Source organism: Sminthopsis crassicaudata, chromosome 4, assembly GCF_048593235.1.
Source record: "Sminthopsis crassicaudata isolate SCR6 chromosome 4, ASM4859323v1, whole genome shotgun sequence".
Lineage (NCBI taxonomy): Eukaryota > Metazoa > Chordata > Mammalia > Dasyuromorphia > Dasyuridae > Sminthopsis > Sminthopsis crassicaudata.
Window position 1 is genome coordinate 442,203,627 of NC_133620.1, and position 17,570 is coordinate 442,221,196.

At 34.3% G+C, this 17,570-nt stretch overlaps 1 protein-coding gene across 5 annotated transcripts in view; it reads right to left on the reverse strand.

The window, feature by feature from the left end:
* Window positions 1-186: 186 nt before the first annotated feature.
* The window catches only part of HORMAD1 (HORMA domain containing 1), a 39,617-nt gene continuing 22,233 nt past the window's right edge, over window positions 187-17,570 (reverse strand). For 4 of the 5 annotated variants that reach the window (XM_074263421.1, XM_074263420.1, XM_074263417.1 and 1 more), the window contains 3 exons: window positions 15,349-15,432; window positions 3,384-3,455; window positions 187-1,631 (listed from right to left, as the gene is read on the reverse strand). In XM_074263421.1, coding sequence (XP_074119522.1) covers window positions 1,548-1,631; window positions 3,384-3,455; window positions 15,349-15,432 — 240 coding nt within the window. In that variant the 3' untranslated portion in view covers window positions 187-1,547. The remainder of the gene's footprint in view (window positions 1,632-3,383; window positions 3,456-15,348; window positions 15,433-17,570) is intronic. The other variant, XM_074263419.1, reaches the window with a different exon arrangement.

Here is a 17,570-nt window from a genome sequence, read left to right on the forward strand (position 1 = left end):
CACTGGGGCGCTCCAGGGCCCTCCTTGGTCAAAGGGTGAGATCCTCCTTGCTTGGAGCCACCTTTGGAGCTTAAATGTGAATAACGTTATTCCCTTTGCGCCCACTAGGCAAAAGCCTATGTACCCCCTTGCAAAACCTCATTTTCTATTATTTAAATAAAAATCAGAAGTCTTCAAAGTCACACAGTGCTGAACAGGAAATGTTTTATTTATGTTGTTGAAAATGCCATACAATGCTCCAGAAAAATCCAAATTCAAAACAACCCTGAGGTTTCATCTCATATCTGAAAATTAGCAAAAATGGCAACACTGAGGGGATTGCAAGAGGAGCAGCACACTATTTGTGAGTGGTGCTATGAAATGGAACTACCATTCTGGAAATTCTCCAAATAAATGACTAAAATGTCCATACACTGAACTAGAGACTCTATGACTGGGCTTATAAGAAAACAGTCCCCCCAGCCTCCAAAATATTTATACTAGCACTTTTTGTGAAAGTTGAAAGTGGGAAAGAAGATGCCCAGCAACGGAAGAATGACTAAACAAATTGTGATCTATGGATATGATGAAATATTAAAACCCTGTAAGAAATGCATGGGATGACTATAGATAAGCCCGGAAAGCTCTAGATGAACTGATGCAGAGTGAAGTAAGCAGAGCCAAGGAAACAATATACAGTGACTCAAACAATATAAATGGAAAGAACACCATACCTAAAATTAAAAAAATAAATAAATAAAAGCTCAAATGAAGAGTTATGCAAAAGCCCCTCCAGCCTATTATCCCCCTTTGTAGAAGTAGGTCTTACATAATAGGTTTTCAGACTTTTTCAATGTATTGATCAATTGTGCTGATTTTTCTTCTCTAAAAATACTGTTTGTCAGTAAGGGATGACTTTCTATAAGGAGAGAAAAGGAGTACATGAGAAAGAGAAAATATCAACAAAGACATATTTAAAATGTCATACAGAAAATCTGTTGCTGTATTACATCTGTAAAAAAAATTTAAGTACCAATATTTGCAATAAATTCTAAATCATCATTTTAATATACTATTAAAAGTACTGAAGAGCATTGTTTTATTAGTAAAACACAATGACAGTCACAATTTATATGGCAAAGTTCAAGCACATATAATTGTGGATCCCTCAAAATGTTAGTATCTCAAATATATTATTTCAAAGAATATTAAAGCAAATTCAAAATTAATGAGTATATTTTTAAATGAATAGTCTACCTAATAGAGATAGTTCATTGCTAATTGGAAAATGACAGCCAGTCATCTGACAGTTATTACTTGCTTTTGTTCCACAAATTTCCTCAAAATTTTTTCAGAGTAGATCAAAATTTGGTTCTTTCTTCATAATATTTTAAACTATAGTCAATTCTGAAATGTGTGCTGTTTTAAGGTTATATACATGAAGTTTCAAATTCATTGGACGTTAAGAGTAAGAGAAGACATGTTAAAATGTAATATTACTACACTCATTATTTAATTTAGATATCAGTGTTGAGATCTTTACAAACAAGCAAAAGGGGAAGTGATCTCTATATGTAATCCTTTGGTTCACTATATTTTCTTCTTTTTGGCACTGACTCTTGACTACAGGAAAATTCACCTGGTTGAAGGACCTGTCAAGAGAAAACACAACTAAGGAATGATACTTTCCACTGTCACATTCTTCACTGTGAATTAGGTCTCTCTATGCTCATTTGTTATTTGGGACCAGATAGTAGGGTTTTACTTTGATGATAAAAGAACTCACAGCTTCTTTAAAGTTATGTGAATATTATTGTTAATGTGTCCATTTCCTGATAGCTGCTAAAACAACATCTTTTAAAAATATGTGTTAGGGAATGCCATATTAAAAAGCATCAAGCTCCCCAAATAATCTCTCATATATTTCATATTACTGCCCTTATGAATTCTATATACTAAGCCACACTGAACTACAAATCTTTTCCCAAAGCTTAGCATGATACTTCCAACTTCTAGAAAATATTCCTTTATTTCTACTATTCAGAATCCTTTTCCATAAAGCCTTAGTTTAGGGAACTTTGTGAAGTTTCTAGCATTTATAAGTATTCTTCCATCTTCAAATTTTTCTAAAGCATTTTGTTTGGATGTTTCCCTTGCCAGCATTACAGTTCTTGTGTTTTATGTATGTATGTACCTTAGCTATCTACATATGAGTGTTTTTTTTTTTTTGTGTGTGTAGTAATACATATAGACACATAACTGCATATAGGTATATGTGCATATCTATATCTATCTATCTATCTATCTATCTATGTGGGTGTATGTTGTATTCCACCAGATCAATTTTTATCTTTGTATCCTCAGTGCTTAAGATAGTGCCATTAACATAATAAATGTTTAATTCGGCTGAACCATAAAGAGATACTTTATGAATGGGAAATGCAAAAATGTCTTTCCTTTGAAGTTACATAAGATTAAAATCAGGGCATCATTAACATGATTTCCTGGGCTTATATTAATTTTCATAAAGATTTATATTTGGGGAAAAAAAGCTATCAGTATAAAGTGCAGTTCAGGAATCACTTTACAGAAAATTGTTTCTGAATTTCACTGGGAGAAAATGAGAAGCCATATTTTAATCTTACTACAGGTAATGGTGCTTAGCACTTTAATTAGTTTTTTAGAAAAAGTATTAATAATCTTACTATGTATTTAAAGTAGGTGTTAACTTAAAATGAAAGTAGTGGTAAGCTATTTATTTTTAAATAATTGAAAAAATTTATTCTTTTAAAATTTTTGTTTTTTAACTTAATGTATTATTCCTGAAATTCTACTCAGAAGCCTCATTCTGTCATGAAGGTGACCCTGGAAACTTTGGAAGAGTGTCAACGAAGTACAGTTATGGCAGATCCTACTGCAATGAAAAGGCTTTGACTATTGGACCAGTAGCAGATACTATCTATCTGCCTGTTATCTTAGGATCAGGCAACAAAGTTTGGAGAAACCCAAAAAGTTGGTTAAACAGTGATGAAATTTTTGGCCACAGCAACTCACTTAAGACCATGATGTTTGCTCAGTGGAATAAAATACTCTTACAGACAAAATCATGTCTCCTCAGAGCACACAATAATATCTGGCATAAATTAGTGATCAAAATTATTTAATTTAGGGGAAAAAGATTCTAACTTTATTACAAATGGTATGTGAACAAGCTATCTTAGGTAAAGAATCAACTCGCTTTAAAAATCAACATTTAAAGACCAATAATATACTACATGATACAGAAAAGCCCATTATCTTTCCTATTTATCATTTTAATGCTAGTTTATAGAGTTATTTTGATAGTTTACTTTTCACACGATATATACCACAGCAATGACTTTTCTGTAATCATATAAATTCACCTTTCTCCCAGATCCAGATCGACTCCTCTTCTTAGTTTCTTTACAAGTCTTCACTGACTGATTTCCATAAGCCTGAAGAGAGAAAAAATAATTGGTTAGCATTCAAAGTAAGTGAAAGGCATTAGTTGGTCATAGGTAGATTTTCCTATCATTGTCATAACAAATTTCATGTTTAAAATTATGATAGAAACTTCAGAATTATGAAAAAGAAATAGATATAACCTTATTCTGGGGGGCAGCTAAGTGGTGCAGTGGATAGAGCGCCAGCCCTGAATTCAGGAGAACCCGAGTTCAAATCTGGTCTCAGATACTTAATACTTCCTAGCTGTGTGACCCTGGGCAAGTCACTTAACCCCAGCCTCAGGGGGGAAAAAAAAAAAGATATAACCTTATTCTTTCCTGGAGGAAAACTTTTAAAATAGAGACTTGCAATATTTCTTTAATTTTTATTTCCATGATAGAAATATTGCTGCAGTATAATACATATATGGCAATACAAATATCACTATTTATGGCAATAATATTGAAAGCTATAGTTATGAAGATAATTGTAAACATTAATTCACTGGACAAACATTTATTATGCACCTACTATATCTAAAGCACTCTGACAAGTACTGGAAATAAAAGGACAAATAAAAACAGTTCTTGCATTCACAGAGTTTATATTACACTCTACTAGAAGATGCAACATCCAACATAAACCCTGACAAGGAAATGATGTGAGATCACTTTTGCATTCTGAAGGGCTCCAAGGAGAAGGTGACATCTGAAGTGAGCCTTGAGCAAAATTAAATGATTTCAAGAAGTGAAGGTAAGGAAGGAGCTTCATTTTAGCCATGGAAGAGAGCTTGTCCAAAGGCATGAAAGAAAAAATGATGAAATATCAAGTTCTGGTATTAGCAAGGAGGCCAAATTGGTTGAAGGATAGTAAATAAGAACTCAGTTTAGAAAGGCTAGAGCCATATTGTGGGAAGCATTAACTGTGAGGTGAAAAGATTTACTTTATCTGGAAGCAACAGAAAGCCACTAATACTTTCTGAGAATTGAAATAGTATGACCAATATTTTAACAATTATATGAAAGATGGATCAAAGAGGAAGAGGACTAAAAGCAGAGAAATCAGTTTAGGATGTTGCAGTAATCCATTCCAAAAAGGGAAAGAGCCTAAACAAAGACTGAGTGGAGAAGGATAATTCATGAAATGATATGAAGGTAGAATTAACAAGGCTGGGTTATAGATTGGATATGGAGGATGAGCAAGGAAGAGTGAAATGTATCCCTAAGGGGATATGAAAATGGATGACTGGATGAGCAACAGGTTTAGGGAGAAAAATAACTAGATCCCCTGTAGAACTGTTGAGTCTTTGAAACTAAATGGGACATCTAGATGGAAATGTCCTAGATTTATAAGGTGATGTGGGACTGGGTTCAGGAGAGAAGCTGAGGCTGGTAATAGATTTTTAAAAAATCATTTATATAGAGTTGATAATATTGTTCAACACATTTTGTCATATAAAAAGTCAGTTTTATTTCTGTGTGTGTGTTTGTGTATTTTTTTTTCCTGAGGCAATTGGAGTTAAGCGACTTGCCCAGGGTCACACAGCTAGGAAGTATTAAGTGTCTGAGACCAGATTTGAAGTCAGGTCCTCCTGACTTCAGGGCTGGTTCTCTATCCACTGTGCTACCTAGTTCTCCTATTTGTATGATTTCATGCTGAATTCAGAAATATAAATTGTTATTTCTTGAATAGCCACCATTGTGATATTTTGATCTAGATTATTTCTTTGAGTTATCTGTAGAATCCATCAGCTTGCTGAAATGGTCTCTCTACCAGGAGTGTGCTAGCAAATAATACACTGTTAAACTTAATGTGCGTTATTAACATTTTCTCCATCACTTTTTTTTAAATATATAAACAACCAACAAAACAATAAAGCCCTGATAGTGTTTGTCCATTTTTGAAGTATAATTATACCTCATATATATTGATTCATAATCAAAATTTTAACATCAGCTTTCACAAACTATTATAAGTTAGCCATAGAACACCCCTGCATGTGTAGACCTACTGTAACTGGCTGGGAAGAACCTTTTGCAATTGATTGCATGGTCGGGACAATTGGCATCTTCCAAAAGGCTACATCAGTTCCAGTTCCCTCTTTTTGCTTCATTTGTGTCTAATGGAGCTCATGATGAGAGACCATGCTATAAAAGGAAAAGGACCTTAAGGCATTCTTCCCCTTTGGCCATAGAATCTCCTCCTCTCCCTTTCCCCCAAAATGAACCTCTGTTCTTGGCCATTTGGTTTATTTTTTCATAGTCAAAAGAATGAGCCACAGGAACAATTCTGAAAGTCAGAATTGAAGCAAGATGTTGCTGCCAGGCTTACATCAATCCCCCAAAGTGCAAATCTTTTAGGGTAACTTTTGGGACTTCCAGCAGTGATGTCCCATCTAGACTAGATACTGGATAGACAAAATGCTATACATTAATTGAACTGAGCTATGAGTTCCCTCTTCCTCTCCTCCCCTTCCCCTTGAGACTGAGGTGATATTGGGAGTATGACTCGGAAATTATTAAGGGAAATATTTATATATTTGTTCTTGCTATTATCTAGAAAATAAATATCCCTTTATAAAAGCTAGTTGATTTTAAGTCATTAAATGAAACTACTAGAAAAAGACAGCAGGCACTTAAAAGTCAAGGATATTTGATAAGAGAAATACTCCTACTCCTCAAGGTGTCCAGGATTCTGGGAAGGGGAATCAGAGCGTCCTTGCTACACATGCAATATAAATAATAAAGTATGATTTGGTTAAGGAAGATAAAGAGTAAGAAATCATTAGGTATTTATTTTGTGACAAGGCAGCTGAGACTGTTACTATCATATATAGAGAAACATTCAACATGAAGCAAATATTTGTTCAGTTGTGTCAGGGACCATTAAGTGAACAGCATTACAGTTTCTAATATTGTTTTCTCAATTGTCTTCTATTTTGTAAATTAAATTCCTATTATGCCTCATGTGTAAATTATCTAAATAATTTTTGTTATGTAACTTATTCTTTAAATCTGAAGCAAAATTTTACTCTTCTAGTTAAGAAAATTTTCTTATCAGGATAAGGCTCACACCCTTTATTTGTACCACATCCTTTTGGTTAGACTGTTAACTGACTCACACTGTATATTACATTATATAATTTCAAAACAACAAAAGACTATTAAAAAGATTACTATTTTTGTTGAACAAATATACTTCAACACTAAACATAATGTGTAATATCCAAAATCTACCACAAGTTATAAAAACTGTTTAATACAATGAAGAATTATTTGGACCAAAAGCACCGGCAACCTAGAATTTGGATGAAAAGCATGAACTGATAATTCAGACTATAAGCATGAGACTCACTGTGTCAAATAAGAAACCAGGAAAGCAGTCTTGTATTTTAAGTAATCTTGTCATAACTTAACATTTCTAAATCAGTCTGAAAAGGATGAGATCTTCTGCAAAGAGACATCAAAATTTGCCCAAAAAGTATTACAAATGTTTTTGGCATATCTGTGGGATTTGAAAGTGTCTGTTCTTCTAGGAAATCATTATACACTTCAACAACAATACTATATGAGGATGTATTCTGATGGAAATGGATATTTTCGACAAAGAGAAGATCTAATTCAGTTCCAATTGATCAATGATAGACAGAATCAGCTACACCCAGAGAAGGAACACTGGGAAATGAGTGTGAACTGTTTGCATTTTTGTTTTTCTTTCCAAGTTATTTTTACCTTCTGAATCCAATTCTTCTTGTTCAACAAGAGAACTATATGGTTCTACACACATATATTGTATCTAGGATATACTATAACATATTTAACATGTCTAAGACTGCCTGCCATCTAGGGAAGGGAGTGGAGAGAGAGAAGGAAAAAGTTGGAACATAAGTGAGTGCAAGAGATAATGTTGTAAAAAATTACCCATGCATATGTACTGTCAATAAAAAGTTATAATAATAATAATAATAAAAAATAAAGTGTCTGTTCTTGAATTAGGATTATAACTTGAGGATACTGATCCAACCATTCTGCAAAGCAAATTGTAACTATTCCTTAAGGACTAAACTGTGCATACCCTCTGATTCAGCAATCACCACTACTAGATGCTATACATATGCAAAATTAAATCCTAAAGAGATTTTTTAAGGAAAGGGAGGTGGGGAATATTTTTACAAAAATACTTATAGCCACTCTTTTTGTGTTGGCAAAAAATTGGAAATTGATGGGATGTCTTATTAATTGGGGATGGCTGAACAAATTGTAGCATATGATTATAACTAACTCTGCTCTAAGAAATGAAAAACAAAAAGATTTCAGAGAAATCTGGGAAGACATAATTGATACAAAGTGAAATGAGCAGAATCAAAAGAATTGTGAATGACTTAGTTATTCTCAGCTATAAAATGATCCAAGGCAATTTCAAAGGACTCTTGATGAAAAATGTTATGTACTCCCAGGGGGGGAAAAAAAAAACACAACAAAATTGATGAAGTTTAAATCAAAGTATACTATTTTTCATTCCCTCCCCATTTTTTTGTCTTGCTTTCTTTTATAACACAATTAATGTGGAAATGTTTTTGAATGATTACATACTATAACCTATATTAAATTACTTTCCATCTCAGGAAAGGGAGAGAGAGAATTTGAACCTGAAAAAATTTTTTAAAGAATGTTAAAAATTGTTTTTATTTATAAGAGGGAGAAATATTATTCAAAATAAAAAGATGAGTACTTTAAAGATCAGTTGAATGAAAGAAGCTACATGGAAATAATTTCTTTAAATGACCAAATACTTTTTGGGAAACAGGAAATTACCAAAGAATTCTCAATGATGTTTTTCAAAGCTTACACAAGTAGAGAATGTAACATATTTAAAATCTTTCCTTTTTTTTTTTTTTTTTTTTTTTGGCAAGGCAATTGTGGTTAAATGACTTGCCTATGGTCACACAGCTAGGAAGTATTAAGTGTTTGAGGCTGGATTTGAACTCAAGTCTTTTAGACAGCAGGGCTAGTGCTTTATCCACTGCATCATCTTACTGTTCCCATATTTAGCATCTATTTATTTAAGTTCACACTTGGACTTTCCAGAAAACTTACATGCTATAAGTAACAAGCATGGGGAAAGCTTCCATCAAGAAATCACAAAAAAGACAAAGTGGTACTAGGATAATATAACTGAAGCAACCACTTTTGGATGCTAAGGAAGGATGTTCCACAGGCAAAATACGATAAGACATTATCAAAAGCTACCTTTTGAATAATTTAAATAAGTATAATTTTATTTAAAAATTTTTAAACATCAAATTGTGATTGTGTTAAAATGTGGATAATAGACAAAATCAGATGCCATATTTGAAAAAAGCACAAACATTATAAAATTCACTTAGTTTTGTGGTTATCTTTTTTATTATTGCTGTTGTCATGCCATGGGAACTCATGAGATTACAAGGTAAAGAATTTAGAGGGGAGAAGATGGTTCAGGTTAGAATCTTGGGAGGAATAATACTGAAAATGAGAGACTAAGAGATGAATAAATACCTTAGCATCACAGTGTCCTCACCTATATGGCAGCTAGTGCAAGAGGTCTCATATCTGTAAATATGCTTAGCACAGGGCCTAACACACAGTGGGTGCTATAGAAATGTTTTTCCTTTCTTTTCGTTCCCTGCCCTTTCTAGTATATAATAGATTTTTGGGAAATGTTTGCTGATCAATTGAATAAATGATGATAAAGAAGGGAGGATGTGAAGGGATCTTAAAATGAAGAGTTCTTGTGAGATAAGGAAGAAAGAAGAGGGAATTTATTAGTATAAGTATGAGAAGAGATTAATGGATGAGATTGAGAGACTTTAGAAGAGATGGAAAACTTGAAATAGACACTTGTGAAAACTGGATATTTATTAGGGAGGAGTAAAAAGATATCTTATTTCAGTGAAAGCTTAGTTAAGAATGGGTAATAAATCTGTAGCAGCAGTTGCATGACTTCTTCCTGTACATGAATAGCAGCAAAGAAGGCAAATAGTGGGAATAATATGGGGTTAGGCCTTGGCAAAGGCATGATGAGCATGGGCAGGAGAAGAGAGCAAGAAACTCCAAGGTAGAGAATAAGGTCAATTTGAACTAGTTCACTAAGGTTCAAGTCTGAAAAGAACAGAGAGATAGGCAGAACAGAGGTGAGAGCTTGGGAAATACTAAGAGGTAGAAAAGCTGGAGATTCAGTTAAGGATAAGGGTTAGATTTAAGAAAAGTAAGGCATAGAGAGAGATGAATAACAGAAATTAGGATATAAATATAGGAAATAACGGAAATTAGGATAAGAAAAAGGAATTTCAGAGTTCTTGAAAATGGAAATAGAACACTAATGAGAGATAGAGACCCCAAACAATGTAGAGTTGAAATGGAGAGAGGAGTAGGTCAGAGGAATTGATAAAATTGAGAAAATGGGAGATTAGGCTATTTTGGAAACTAGTTTTTATGTAAGTCCCCAAAATGAGAGCAAGATTTGAAGCTGAAAAAGACTGTGAGCAAGGGATTGGATTCCGATAGGGGAAAAGAAGTTCTTAGTAGGGCAGGGAGATGAGGGTTATCAGTCTTCAAGAACTGAAGTGAGTGATAAGTTTGAATACAGTGAATCTCAGAGAAGGTTACTGAGTGGTGGGAGTAATGTGAATATGGAAGTGGCAACAGGAGAATGTGAGAAGGTCCAAGAAATACTGGATAGGACTGTCAAGGCAGCAAGGTCTCAGTGACAGAAGTGCTTTCTCCAAAATTACCAAGTTTATATCTTTACTGCCAAATCTGACAAGTCTTTTTGAATTTTAATCCTTTTGGCCTCTCTGCTCCACTTAACACTGTTGAACACCTTCTCCACTGAACACTCATTCTTTCCAGGTTTTCCTGACTAAGAATTCTCCTGGATTTTTTCTCACCTGACTGCTTGGACTGAAAGGTTGTTAACTATACAAAAGTTGAGTATGTTTTTATTTTGTTTTTTAGTACAAAAAATGAAAAAAAGAACCCATACTCAAGCCAATAGTTAAAAACAAAAAACAAACAAACAAACAACAACAAAAAAAAAACTCTTCCACTTCCCACAGGGACCTATACATTATTTATTTATTTATTTATTTACTTTCATCTCATCGCTGTACCATGTGGGGCTTAAGAGTTGACATTCACCTGGATCTAGATCTTCTGGAACCTTATGGAATCTATAGGATTCACCATACCAAGAAAAGGCAAGGTTCTGGTTTGCTCTTTCAGGTTACAGTCCTGTATTTATTGCTGTTTGGTTCTGGCCTTTCCCCTAGTCCTCATTTCCAGAGTCTGACCATATTGGTATTTCTCCCTATTGCAACACCCCTATTGGTCCACCTATGTTTCAGCATCTTCATCTGGTACCTGTTCCTTTCTTCTAGAGTTGTATGGGTGCACTGCCCTTCAGTGTAGGACTGTTTCTAGGTAGTCTTGTAGCTAAGTAAGTCTACCTAATGCCATTTCCTGCCATGTCCTTCCCTCCAGGTGCCTGTGAATGCAGCATTCTTCAATGAAGGCCTCTTCTCGGGATCACGTGCATCTTAACATCTCTGTCTTGTCTGGTCTGCCCCCCATTTTCCAAGTCTGCATGGTGTGCTTAACTATGTGTCTTCCATTTATGGCCATGTGGTAATCCCTCATACAGAATAGGCTCACCTATTTCTTTCTTTCTTTCTTTTTTTTTTCTGAGGCTGGGGTTAAGTGACTTGCCCAGGATCACACAGCTAGGAAGTGTTAAGTGTCTGAGATCACATTTGAACTCAGACCCAAGGCTGGTGCTCTATCCATTGCACCACCTAGCTGCCCCTGGCTCCCCTATTTCTTAATGTGTTCTAGCAGTCTTCCTTGAAAGAGGGGGAAGAAGCTTATTCAATCCTTCTTTGTACATACCTGCTATATGTTCAAAGAGCTAGAAATAGACCGTAAGTCATGATTCATTTCATTACTGTTTCACGTCAACATTCACCATTTATTAAAATGATGCATACTCCCACTAAGAGGAGTCTTCAAAGATTTGCCCAAACTAATAAAAATATAAATGGTTATCATTAGGAATGTGCTCTTCTCTCATTGAGAATGAAAACAAGATACACGCTTGTATACTACATATTGAGGCACAATGTAGTACCTTTATTATAAACTGTAATTTATATCCCTATATCTCTGATGTGAACTTTGAGAATAAATTTTTTTGAATATGTTTTAAAAAGCTGTTATTAAATTTTAAATTCTATGCATAAGGGGGATGCAAGTTAAATAAAGTATCCCCCCCCTGAATTTGGGAAAATGGTCTAAAATTGAAAACAAAAAAATTAATATAAAGATGTAATAAGATTAACCATTTGCAGAAGTTGTTCATCTTAAGAGATATTTGTAAATATGATGCTAATGAGACTACACTGTCACCTAAATCACATCATGGAAACATTAAAAAATGTAACCAATATAAAATAATAAGTAATCTGATTATAGGAAAGCTTAAAAGAACACAGATTTGTTACTGACTATACTTGCATGTGGAACAAAGGAATTTATAACAAAATAATTGAACTGCAGGGAATGAGGGCAGAAGCCTTACATATAATTTTCCCCTTTCCCCAGCCTTTTGTTCTTGTCTGTCTTTTACTCATTCACTTGCTTTGGAGACTCAGGAAAAGTCCTGTTTCTCCAACCCATGTAACTTCTGTAGCGTTTCCTTGGTTAATGGGCTAGCAAAAATAGTTTAGCTCTAAGTCAGAGAAAAGGCTGGGACAGACAATTCTGTCAGGAGGAAATTCAAAAGAAATTTTAGATGCTTATAGTTCTAACTAGCTGACTGGCTTTTGTTTCAAAAAAAAGCTTAGCTCTATCCTCAAGCAGAGACCACTTTCTCCTCAAAATACTTAAGTTCTTCCACCTCTGGTAGTCAATCTGGTGAAGTCTATATACTTCTTCCCTGAATCATATTTTTAAGTGCTTATGATACATAAGATTACACAGGAAACTTAATTCTATTGAAATAGTTACAGATATTTTGAAAATCAGTTCCAGACACCAAATTAAGAACCCTGTTAGAAAGCAAAAGCAACTTTCCTCTGGTTTAATGACTAAGTAAGGTTTCTGCCTTTGAAGTTTAAGCTAAAAGAGAAAGGACAGAGACTCATACTCATCTTCTTGTTGAGACCTTGTAGTTCTTAGCTGAGGATTCTAGAAAACAGTATTCCATATGGGTATGCCTTTCCATGTGTCACCCACATACATGACCTGGCCACATGTGTTCCATACGGGTATGCCTTTCCATGTGTGTGCCCTATATACATCCCTATATACATTTTTTATGTCTCATGTATGATCCTTATAGGTGTCTACTCTTCCTATTGATGATAAATGAGTTGGGAGGGTTGTCCATTTTTGGTGTCCCCAAAGTAATATTTTTCTGGGGGGAGAATAAGCTAATTTTGCTTTCCTTCTATGATATTTCATGAAATGTCTTTTCTTTTAATTCCCTGTTTCTTTTGGCTGAATAGCAATGTCAATAACGTCAACAGGGGTCTGTGTGGTGTCACTTTTCTGGTCCTAAAAGGAGAGGGGGTAATATATAACTATGGCAACATGACTCATGAGATAATGACACAATGACAAAAATATAATGGCTTACCTAGAGTCTAGAAAAGTTAGTGAGGTAGTAAGAGATCTGTTTAAGGTAAAATTATTATATATTTTATAGAGTCAACCATTCTGGGCTTTTGCACAGTGTTCTCTGTTCGAATTCTTTAGGCGTTGGCTAGGGAAAGTGCAGCAGAGAGAAATGAGCACTGGACTGTATTCCTCGGTTTGATCCTTGATTCTATTAAATTGTGGGTGATCCTACCAACCTGTGCACATCATTTAGCCTCTTCCATTTGTGTCCTCATCTGTAAAATGGAAGCAGTGCTAAGTCTAAATCAGGACTTGTTTTAAGGAAAGTAAATTTTAAACTACAGAGCACTGTGTAACTTGGGCAGGAGCTCTCCAAGGACAGCTCTAGGAATTCTGTGAGTCTAAGCATAGCTTCCAGGTCTTGGGGATTGAGTGGATATTGCAGGACTGTGAGATTGAGTCAAATAGTGCAAATCTAGTGAAGAAGAAAAGAGAATAGAATCTGTGGAGAAAAGAAAAAGAAGAGATAGGAAGTGACCTGGAGAGGTTCCAAGGTCAAGCATGGGCTTCCTAGGTTGGCATAACAGAGCTGTGGGATGGAAAGGGGAGTCTCTGGAGCACAGCTGCCATGATGTATATTTGTTAGTTCTGAAAACCTCAGAACCAACCTGAAGCTTCAGCTGAGTCCAGCTGCCTTAAATGCAGGTTGAATCTCTGCAAATGGAAACACAGAACATGCTGAAAACACTTCCCCATCCTGTGTAAGTTTTTCTCAAGAGATTTCTATGTCATCTCATATCTGAGGAAGTGTAGGAAACTGTATGTGTGAGGAAGACAGAGAATAATTATACTCTTTTATCTCCTTTAATTATGCACATTGCTTTTTACGTTTTTATTAAATGCTTTTGCTATAGGATAGGATGATTTTTAAAAGGTGGTCTGGTTCTCCTGGGTGGAGAATTGGGCATTATTTACATAATTTATTACTCCGAATAAGTATACTGAACCTGAATCTGGGAAAAGTAGAAAGGGATCAGTTATCAAGTATTTCAGGGCCCCAATTGTTGCAATCAATCAAAAAACATTTATTAAGCACCTTCTATGTGTTCTATTATGCTAAGTTCTGTGGGATAAATATAAAGAATGAAACAATCCCTACTTTGAAGTAGAGTAGATAAGCACATATAATACAAGTATTACAGAAAATATAAGAGCAAGGAAAAAACCCTCACCCCAATTAACATAAACCTAAAAAGCCTAGATTTTTTGATTGAACCTATTAACAAAAAGTATAAAACTAGATACAAATTTATGATCAACTTGGGAAGACTCATAATCAATAGAGAATAGACCAAATGGGGCTCATGACTGACATTATTAAAAAATAATACCTCAGAATTATCCTTAAAATTCTGAGGATAGCCCATTGTCTTGTGGAAACCTATCTGGTCAATATGAGAGGGAATTAGTGAAGTATCCCCAGGAGTGCTATAAATATAAAGAAAATAATTACAAATGACTAAAGAAGATCAGATACAAGATACTTTATAACTAAGAGTCAGAAGTGAGTAGAAAACAGACTTCATGGAGGGAAATAATATAAATGACAGAGGACTTTGATCCTAGAAGATAAAAGGAAACCCCTGGAGTTTACTGAGTGGGGACAGAAATGGTCAGACCTATGCTTTAGGAAAACTGCTTTGGAAGCTAGGTAGAGGCTAGACTGAAGTGAGAAGAGATGTGAGGCAGGAATACCAACTGAGACAATATTGAAATAAGCCAAACAAAAGGCAATGAGAACTTGAATTAATGTGATGGTTATGAGTAGAGAAGAGAATGCAAAGATTGTAAAGGTAGAAGATTTGGTAACAATGAATAATATATAGGATGAGTGAGAATAAAAAGTCTATAACGGCACTGAAGTTGCAAGAGGACAGTAGTGCCCTTGACAACAATAGGGAAGTTCAAGAGAGGGGAAGATTTGGTGCTTTGGTTTATTTTGAGTTTGCTTGATCACCACTTGGTAAACTGGTAAAGCTGGGTTTCTAAAACAACAAAGCTAAATACCATATTGATTTGTGTTGATTTCTCTAAGATAAAGATATCCCATAAATCTTAATTTGAGCAGTCATCCAATTGGCCACACCCTTTCAACTTAATATCATCTAAAAACTGCAACACCATTAACTATGATTGAGATTAAAAAATAAAACAAACTAATTTTATAACTAGTATATTCTGAATGACTTACCAGGTTATTCTGAAAAATCTTTCCACTTCTTGTTCTACTTTCAGACACATCAAGTTCTGAAGTCTTATTGATCAACTGCTCAACCTAAAACAGATAATATCATTTTAGTACAATACTACAAAACATTACATGTGAAAAGTGCATTTAAAGAATATCTTGTTCTAACTTTGAAAAAAATAAGAGATTAACATCAGAGGTACTAAAGTAGTTTTAGTGTAAGTGAAAGAGCACTGGGCCAGCTAGTTTTGACACTGTGTGACATTGGACAAGTCACATCAATTTCACAGGCCTCAGTTTCCTCACTTGTAAAACAAGGAGGTTAGTCTATAATAATAATAATGATGAAAAATAGCATTTGTATAGCATTTTAAGGCTTGCTAAACAATTTACCAATATTATTCCATTTTATACTCACAACAACCCTAGTAGATAGGTTCTTTTATTATCCTTTTACAGATGAGGAAATTGAGGCAGATGGAGCTTAAGTGACTTGCCCAGGGTCACACAGTTAATAAGTATCTGAGGATGCATTTGAATTCAGGTCTTCCTGCCTCCAGGTCATATGATCTTTAAAGACCCTTCCTGCTACAGCATTCTGTGAGCCATATGTAAAATAATAAGAGTTATAATTATATATCTATAAAATCCCTTTTAGTCATGAAAATATATGATTATATATGAATGGCCTGTAAGATTATTATAAAATGAACCTGCCAACTTCTAATAACTTTCTGCCAACATAGTAGGAAGATTTTATTAAAACAGGCAAATTGATGGACATTATTTTTGAAGAACTGAAAATAAGCCAATAAATTATAAGACATAGCTAGCCAGGGACCAAGATCCTGGAGTCAGGGGGACCTGAGCTCAAATTTGACCTCAAATATTTACTAGATGTGTGACCCTAAATAAGTCACATAATCCCAACTGTCTCCAAAAAAAAAAAAAAAAAAAAGACAAGAAAAAAATACATCTAGCCAAAATAAATAAATGAAATAGTTCATTCTTGGGAAATAAATGCTTTTTGTTTTCTTTTTAAATTAAATTTAAAAAAATTTAACCCACATCTGCCTTCTTTTCCCCTTCCACCTTCCTCCCCATCCCAACTGAAAAAGAAATTTTAAAAAAGCTCTTGCAACAAATATGTGTAGTCAAATGAAATATATTCCCACAAGGCCATATCCAAAACAATATATCTCCCTGGCACCCTTTGTCCATCTGCTCTGTCAGGAGATGGGTAATCTGTTTTGTCACAGGTCCTCTGAGAAGTATGGTTGTTATTATGTTGATAAAAGTTCTTGAGTTTTCCAAAGTTGTATTATCATTATATTGTCATTCTTGTATAAAATGAGTTCTGCTCATTTCACACTGCATCAATTCATTTGTTTTCCTAGGTTCTCTGAAACCAGTGTTCATTTCTTACAGCAGAATAGTACTCTATTACATTCATATAATTTGTTCAGCCATTTTCCTATTAATGGATGCTTCTTTAGTTTCCAGTTCTTTGCTATTACAAAAAGAGCTGCTAGAATATTCTTGAGCATACAGATCCTTTTCCTATTAGTTACTCTCTTTGGGGTAAAGGTCTAATAGTGATATTGCCATGCCATACAGTTTATTGCCTTTTTGCATTTCATTCCAAATTGCTTTATAGAATGGAACAATTTATAACTCTATCAGTATGAATTAATGTACTTAATGTACCTGTTTTCCTACAAGTCCAACATTTTTCATTTCCCCCTTTTTTTTTGTCAACTCTGACAATCAACAGGATATAAGGTAGAATCTCAAAATTGGCTTAATTTTCATTTCCCTAATTTTTAGTGATTTAGAGCCTTTTTTCCTTTTTTTTTTCCTTTTTACATTTATTTTGTTCACATTATTTCATTTTAATAAGTATTATGTGTTTATATATTCTTTTTTTCTTTTTTATTTATAATTTTTTTCACAGTATATATGCATGAGTAATTTTTTTTATAATATTATCCCTTGTATTTATTTTTCCAAATTATCTCCTCCCTCCCTTTACTCCCTCCCCTTGATGACAGGCAATCCCATACATTTTACATATGTTACAATATAACCTAGATACAATATATGTGTGTAAATACCATTTTCTTGTTGCACATTAAGTATTAGATTCCGAAGGTATAAGTAACCTGGGTAGATAGACAGTAGTGCTAACAATTTACATTCACTTCCCAGTGTTCCTTCTCTAGGTG